This window comes from Polistes canadensis, unplaced genomic scaffold, assembly GCF_001313835.1.
Source record: "Polistes canadensis isolate GaletaPanama2010 unplaced genomic scaffold, ASM131383v1 scaffold_118, whole genome shotgun sequence".
Classification (NCBI taxonomy): domain Eukaryota; kingdom Metazoa; phylum Arthropoda; class Insecta; order Hymenoptera; family Vespidae; genus Polistes; species Polistes canadensis.
In genome coordinates, this window is record NW_014569665.1 from 60312 (window position 1) to 68789 (window position 8478).

Below are 8478 nucleotides of genomic sequence, written 5' to 3' on the forward strand. Positions count from 1 at the left end.
TATATTACATTAAAGTATAATAATAATAATAAATATATAAAATAATATTGATATTCGATTGTAATACGCGTAGTTTGAAAAATTTCTTCTACATATTATTGAATAATATTTTAGGATTATTCAACTTTTTCAAATTGAATTGATAAACATTACAATGCAAAAGCAAATATCAATTGTTTTAAATTGACAGTCTGAGTACGAATACTCATGGGACACTCTATTATATACATATATCGGATTAGTCGTAAAATATGATACACATACGACATTCTATTTCTACTTTGATTACTATTGGTCTATGGTTTTTTTCTTTTTTTACACATAGAAAAAAAATATGGGTTATTAATTCGATGTACGTTGAGCATTCGTTAATTGCAATAAGCTTGTACAAGTTAAATACGTTCATGACTGTACATTTCGAATAAATATTTACCATGTAATCATATATATATGTGTGCGTTTGTATGTATTATATATATAGAACATCATATATATATTTTTATATATAAAATATCCTTCGGATTAATAAGTTGTTATTACAATTTGAAAATATAGGTGATATATTATGATGGTATATTGCAGGTTATTGGAAAACTTTGTTTCAAAATTACACAAATTCGTATGATTGTTTATTTGAACGTTCACTTTTAGGCCAAAAGATGAATTTGGTTTTTTCTTCTCTTCCTTTTTTTTTTTTTTTTTTTTTTTTTTTTTTTTTTTTTTTATATTCGTAAATAATATGCCATTAATATACACCCACTGTCGTCGACGAGAAAATAAAAGCGATAAGTGCGGGCGGGTGAGGGGGGGGGTAAGGGGGTAAGAATTATATAAATTTGCACACAAATAAAATAGAACAGCAGAACGGGTTAAAAATCTAGGACAAAATGGGTTTCTATAGTAGTATACAGGATAAATTAAGAAGTATTGTAATAATACGAGCAAATATGCATTATATGAAGGAAAAGAAGAAGGATTATTCGAGCAAACCAACGAAGAAATAGATATAGACGAACAACGAATGAGAGAATATCGTTTTTCGTTTAATTAATTCTCACCTGTACTTCCTGTCTTCCCGAGAAGGGCAGCTAAGCACGAAAAAAAAAGTTGTCTATCGTTAAAATACTTTCAGGAATTCTTTATATATTTCAATTGATAGATTAGAATTATTTCGTGTGTAATACGTGTACGTGTGTATAATATATTTATGTATATTATATTAAAAAGAAAAAAAAAAAATAAAAGAATAGGATTGAATTTTTGGCCTCCACGTAATACTACATAAAAAAAAAATCAAAATCAATCTTTTGTAAAAGAAAGTAAAATAATGACGCTATTCATATTGTATGAATTATTAGGTCAATGATGATTGTGAGGTCATAATGTGAATATGGTAACACGGTCAGCAATTCGACAGTAATCGTTCACGCGGTTTCTCGGTAGTCTATAAACGCACACCACCCACCTGTCATTGCTATCGATAATTTCATGAATTTAGGAAAATTCAATTTCTTCCATTAAATACGATTAGATTGAAATATTCGTTTTTGGCATCCCCTAGTATAGTCGTAATAATAATAATAATAATAATAATAATAATAATAATAATAATCGACGTATATTCACGTAACGCCCATATTCAACGCATTCACGAGATAGTTCAACGTGGAAATTGAAACGTGAACAAAGATGAAATACTAGATTCGGGAAGTGTTGGTGATGGTGGTGATGGTGTTGGTGTTGATGGTGTTGGTAGTATGTTTCTATATATATTATATATACGTGTGTGTATAGATATGTATGTACTATTAAATAAGCGAAATGGGCAAATCAGACCGCTGTTCGAGTTAAGGGGTTGGGGTGGCGAGGGGGGCGAGTCCTTGGTATGATCGAAATTAATTTAGTAATTGTTAATACTGTACCAGCCAATGGGACACGTACATAACGACATACCTGCTGTCGAATTCGCCAGTCCGCTTAACGCTGAAACACAGAACACGTTCACGATATTAGCAAAGCGACGACGTTAGTTACGATAGGGAAACAAAATTTATCCGAGAATATTATTATTATTATTTGGAAAATTTCGATCTTGTTTAAGTTTGAGAAAGATCGATTGGATCCTTTTTTTTTTTTCTTTTTTTTTCCTTCTTTTTTTTTTTTTTTTACAACATCGAACACCACCGATCAATCAATGGTTTCATCGATTTTATGCTAATTTACATTGGTACGTGTATACATTTATATGTACATATTGCTATGCACACCAAATTCAGATACGTTAACTACTAGAGTATACAATAAGCGAATACGTGAGGACAGGGGGGAGGAGCGGGGGGAAGGGGGAGCAGGGGGAGAAGGGGTTAAAGTATAACGTTAATACATATAAACGTTACAAAGGTATTTGCTGTTCGCTCACACTCCGGGCATTTTGAAATTTGAGTTTCCATGCATACCTATTAAAGCTTAAACAGTTTTCACCTATTCTCTTCTGGAATTATTATTATAATTAATGCACATGCGAATGATTAACGATTTAAACGATGGTTTAAGCGACTTTTCTTTCTTCATCTAATTTATTTTCATTTTCTTTACTCTTGCAATCTCGCGACAAAATGTGTTAAATCATTTGTAAAAGAAGCATAATAATGTTGCAAACAAACCCCCCCCTCCTCCTCCTCCTGCCTACCACACCGCCAATTTGACGGCATGTATTCTCCTTTTATTTTTTGTTCTTTTTTTTTTGTTTTTTATTCGTCTCATATTTTTATCAAGTTTCTCATTATTATTACGTATTTTATTTCTTTTATCTTTTGAGTTAAAGATGAATACATACAGTCATCATCGGCTTTGCACGAAAGAAACAAATTACAATGGATGACATTATCCAACACAACAACTTCTTTTTTATCTCTTTCTCTCTTTCTAACGGGTAATAAAAATTCTTTAATAAAGCACACGCTATCTTGCGTAATAATATACGGTATACTTACTCGTTGGCGACACTTGAAGGTTGCCGTTTCCGCCAGTCATGGCTGCCAAAGTGACAAGATTTTGCATACTCATCGGTGAGACCCCGGCGTTTGCTGAAATTTCGTATAAAAATTCGTGGTTAAATTTTTCCGACGAAATAAAGAAGGAAAAGAAAAAGAAAAAAAGAAAAAACGTGTAAAAAATGTTATCCGGAAAAAAAGGATAAATCGTAATTAGAAACAAAAGAAACAAAAGAAAGAAAAGAACAATTAATTGGGGAAAAAAGTGTGTTAGGTAAACGACGAGGAAAAAAAGAGATACGATAACCGGTGTATAAGTGCACGTGTACGTTAAGTAAGTAAGTAAGTAAGTAAGTAAGTACAATGTCAAAAGGTTTTGTGTTTCGTAACTAACAGAGGAACGTTTTTTTCCACGTTTCTAAACGAATACGTCATCGAATGACCATCAGCTTTTTTCTTTTTTTTTTTTTTTCTTTAACAACAGCAGTAGTAGTAGGAATAATCGTGATGCACGGTAAACACGTTACCTATATCAAACTACTTTTAATAATTACATTTAATAATTACATTTAAGTGGCGTATCAAGTTGAATAAGACTACGGCATGATTCCCAAGACTATGAAAATATGTTGAATCTTATTATTACAAAGAGACAGGTAGTACCACATTTGGATTTTTTGCATACCGTTGTCATATGATGACATTTGAAATATCTACGATGAATGGTAATAAAATTCGAATTTGAACCTTTTAGATACTACGCGCCACTATAGTGGCTTTCGCGGATATAATTTTTCAGGACGACGCGCCGCTATAGTGGCTTTCGTGTATGTCATCTCTCTGAACGACGCGCCACTATAGTGGCTTTTCGTTGTTTTCTAAAAAAACGTTATGAAATTGTATAGTGTGTTCCAAAAACGATACAAGGCGAAGATCTCGTTATCAATGTGAAAATTTTGACGTAGGTTTATGTATTGTACCATATTTCAAAATCTATCATACTCAATTATATTATTAGTTATTAAAGTGGAATGTTATAGTTAAAGTATGTGTAATATATATTTTTAAAAAATTATGACTTAATCATCAAATACTTCATTTGAGTGTTCACATGCACAGAACGAAATTGCCCGCCACACTTTGCAGTGTTTATATCAATTATACCGTTGTTCACGTCAAACCCTGGCGTCCAGAGAAATAGCCACACGCAAAATTAAACCGTATCTAAAAGGTTAAGAGGGTTATTATATGAAAGAGAAAATAATATATGAGATAATAAGAGACAGAGATAAAATTTGGAAAATTTTGGATCGTGCCAAATATGATAGGGAAAAATAATCAAATTAATCAAATTATTAATCAAATAAAAAGTGATGATTGTGGACACTGACCGTACTCACCAGCGGAGTTACCGAGGGACGCCAAAGTTGCCAGACCCTGGAGATTGGCAGGACTAATTTCAGGTGGACTTGGTACGGCAGGTGGGGCCGCGTGTGCGGGGGTGGCGGCACCGAGGCCAAGGTGTTGCTGCAATAACAGCTGATGCTGAACACTCGAGAGAGCGTTAGCTCCTGCACCTGCAGCTACCGGGGTAGCCGCACTCGTTGTCGCCTGCAATTGTTGCAATAATTGCAACGACGTAGGTGCTAACGTATGCGCGTCGCTCTGGAAAAACAAAACCCGACGAGTAAAAGAAATATGTTTATTTTAAGATCGTTTTATAATTTATCCGAGTAGTATCTCTTGTTTTTCTTCCTACTTTATTTTTTTTCTTTTTTTTCTTTTCGGATTAGTATAATCATAAATAATCGTACGATAGATCGATCCAAGGATCATGGTTAAATCAATTATTTCTTTTTGTTTGATTTTTTTTTTAGCGAGTTACAATTTTGTTGTTCACAATCTGCATTAGATGCATATGTATGATGTGCAAATGCAGATGCATCTAATACAGATTGTTGATGTTACACACGTAAGATGAAAAAGTAAGAGAGAGAGAGAGAGAGAGAGAAAAAAGAAATAAAAGAAGTCTGCTCTCTCTCTCTCGCGAAACTTTATGAAATGTTTTTTAAGTTCGGCTATCGCGAATTTATGGAAAAGTTATTTCGTTTCTCGATGCAAATGGAATCGTTGATTCGTAGTAAAAAGGGTACATCGTGTTAAATATTAAAGATATACGGACCGTCGTCAGGTAATGCGGCGTCATGTTGACTCCCGCGATATTCCAGAGATTCGCTTGAATTTGTTGCATTCTTTTTTGATCCTTTTCCTTTTGCGTGTCAGCGAATTTCACAACCAGTGGCGATGAGCATCCCTGAAGAAGAGAGAGAGAAAAGAGAGAAGAAAAAAAAAAAAGACGTCAAAGAAAGTTAACTAGCATGTTTGAAAATGTTGTAACACGGATAACGTAGTAGAAAACTTTGTTTATTTCAGATAGAAGAAAAGAAAAAGGATGGTGGTGGTAGTGGTTTTGGTGTGGTACCGGTTTTTTTATGAGATAATACAAAATTCATATGAAAATCATTATTTGGTCCGGTTATTTGTTTTAAAAGTAGTGTAAGTCCATTTTCTGTTTTGTTTCGAGAAAATTAAATTACATTTTTGTTGATTCGAGAATGATCAATGAAAGGAGTAAGTAGGAGGGGGGGGAGTTGGCAGGGGGCAGGGGATTGGGAAGAATAAAAAGAAGGTTAAGGCGAAAAGTTCTAAGAATTCGGATCTGGAAATATTCATGATATTAAAATGGAATTGTCGTTGTCTAGTGGTAGAGCATGCCTTGGCACGGTTAACTTTTACTATTCGAAATAGCACGTGACATAGGCGTAACGGTAGTAGTATCATAGCATAGAGCATAGACTATGGCTAACGAAACAATTTCGATCTAGTGTGGGGGAATGCATTTTCTTGTTATTCGCATAACATTGCTGAGCCAGCCAATTCTTTTAAATATCCAACATTATTCGTTCACTTTAACGATCTTACCGGTGGTAATAAACTGAAACTACGTTAAATAATAAATCAAATGTTTATTAGGATGCATTTGTAACCGAAAGAAAAAATAAAAAAAAAGAACAAAGTAGATAGGGTATTCTCGATTTAGGAAAAGAGAGAAATTACAAAATTTGTTGAGGACTTTAAATAATAATAATCGAATTAACGAAGTTTAAATGTGTTGTGTTTGGAATATTAACAAAAAGAAAAATGTATGTCGAATTAAAGAAAAAACACGCTGAACTTTAAAGATTAAGTTGCTGAAGAAGTCCCAATAAAGGGACGAAACGTCCAACTCAATCAAACTAAGTTCTACTTCTTTTCATGTCCAAGTTCCCTGTTAAATTTTATCATTACAAAATAACATTCCCAAAAACATATTTGATTTTTATTGTGGTCCCGTAAAAGAAAATGTTATTTATACAAAATTCAAATAACATCCGAATCTATTAATTAATTCAACATCGAGGTCGTCACTTACGTGTACGTAGTACGAAGAAAAATCTCGTATAAATTGTGGATATATAGGTATTACATATATGCATGTGGTTTCATTAAAGTTTTCCGAGACAACGTTCTTTTACTATTCCCTTTTCCTCGATATGGAATACTAATGACGTTTCCTATAGCAAATACTTCGTTAAAAACAAAAAAGAAAAGAAACGACCTATTTTTTTTTTTTTTTTAACAGACCGAAGTTAACAACAATGTAACGTTTATATTACACTACAAGGAGAGATCTTGTAAAAGAATAATCCTTTTATTTTCTCTCTCTCTTTCTTTATCGATACCACTTAACACCTATAATATAATTGAATAAATAGATCGGTCAAATAAAAAAAAAAAAAAACAAAGAAGTATACTTTGTACAAAATAACACGAATTAACACGTAGAGTTGGCATAATCTTTTATACCTGTCTAGAGGTGAAATGTTGAAAAGTAATGAACGAGACTATCGAATGACGTAGGACACTCGTGTAATCAATCCAATCTAGTCGTAGAAGGCTCGGTAAAGAAGAAGAAGAAGAAGAAGAAGACTAGACACTAGGGAACAAAGAGAAAATAAAAGCCGGAAAAGTCAGATGAGGACAGTGCAGTGCAGTGCACTGCACTGCACTGCACTGCACCGCGCGAGTTTAGAATCGCAAAGGTGTCGGTCGGCTACTTCGAAGAAGATTTTTCCAACTATTTTTTTTTCCTTAGCTCGGTTTTGGTTACCCCAAGAGAGAGAGAGAGAGAGAGAAAGTTAAATCGGTATATCACTCTCTGTGGAGGAAGAGGAGGAGGATGAGGTGACTACTAGATGGTTGAGAGGTAGTTTGTGAGCTGACTATGCGAGGACGTTCCTCCGAATGATAATGGCATCGAGCCAATGTCCGTCAAGCTTGCCGAATCGTTGTGAAAAAAAATATAAAGAAACTAACTGCTAAGAGTATTAGAGTCTCATACCAATTTCATACTAACATAAGTTATCTACGTAACTTTTATGGCACCTTTACACCCTCCCGACCTCCCACCTCTTTACAATCTTTCATTCCAAAGTTATATTGATTTTTTTCTTTCAATATTAATTGTATAGATTAAATTTGTTTTAAGCTCGTAGAAATGGATCTTCTCGAATTTGTTGATTCGTTAAAGAATTACCATCTCATAACTGGAAAGGGTGAGGGAAGTCAGAGGGTAGTCATAAAAATTGGAATATTTAAACGTTAGTGTCGTTTATCTGGTATAATAAATATCCTTCTCTTTTTGGTTTTTTTTTTTTTTTCAACCGAAACAGTTTATAATTATTTTGGTGCTTGAAATATGACGTAGAAAGGAAATAAAGTAGCAGTTTAGGTTGATAGATTGATAGAAAGTTAGCTTTGTTATTACCACGCACGGATTTTGTTCTCGTTAATTCTTTGAAAAACGTCAAACGAGTGTGGGGGAAGGGGGATGGGGGAGAAAAAATATGATCAACAGGGAGGAGAAGTTAAAGAAGTAGAAGAAGAAGAACAACCACTTGTTCACTTACCTCCATCGTTTGCGAATGATGAAGGGCCTTAATGGCGTTGATAGCGTATTGTTTACTAGCGAAAGTAACGAAGGCACAGCCTTTACTTTGTCCGGAATTGTCTCGTAACACCGAACACTCCTCGATCGTTCCGTAAACGCTAAACATTGTTCTAACATCATTTTCCGTATACTTTTTCGATAGCATGCCAACGAACAATTTGCGTTCTGAAACAAACAAATATATATATATATGTATGATAGTATGATCATTAATTTTAATATACCATATAATATTAATCACGTCCAAAAAATATATTATCTTATCACACATATATTTTAATATGCTATAATATTACATATATATATATATATACATTAATATAATATACATTGTATGTATTTCTTCTTCCTCATTTTATTAGGACTTTGTCTTGATACAATAGCTTTTTTTTTATCGATATTTCTAGGAGCGATTTATTGTATCTGTATAATATT

The 8478-nt window shown here is 33.3% G+C and overlaps 1 protein-coding gene across 6 annotated transcripts in view; it reads right to left on the bottom strand.

Annotated features, from left to right (window-relative positions):
• Positions 1 to 1032: 1032 nt before the first annotated feature.
• Positions 1033 to 8478, bottom strand: part of LOC106787879 (CUGBP Elav-like family member 2) — a 376528-nt gene continuing 369082 nt past the window's right edge. For 4 of the 6 annotated variants that reach the window (XM_014750616.1, XM_014750612.1, XM_014750617.1 and 1 more), the window contains 6 exons: positions 8003 to 8208; positions 5176 to 5307; positions 4385 to 4658; positions 2994 to 3086; positions 1942 to 1983; positions 1033 to 1088 (listed from right to left, as the gene is read on the bottom strand). In XM_014750616.1, coding sequence (XP_014606102.1) covers positions 1048 to 1088; positions 1942 to 1983; positions 2994 to 3086; positions 4385 to 4658; positions 5176 to 5307; positions 8003 to 8208 — 788 coding nt within the window. In that variant the 3' untranslated portion in view covers positions 1033 to 1047. The remainder of the gene's footprint in view (positions 1089 to 1941; positions 1984 to 2993; positions 3087 to 4384; positions 4659 to 5175; positions 5308 to 8002; positions 8209 to 8478) is intronic. The other 2 variants (XM_014750613.1, XM_014750614.1) reach the window with 2 other exon arrangements.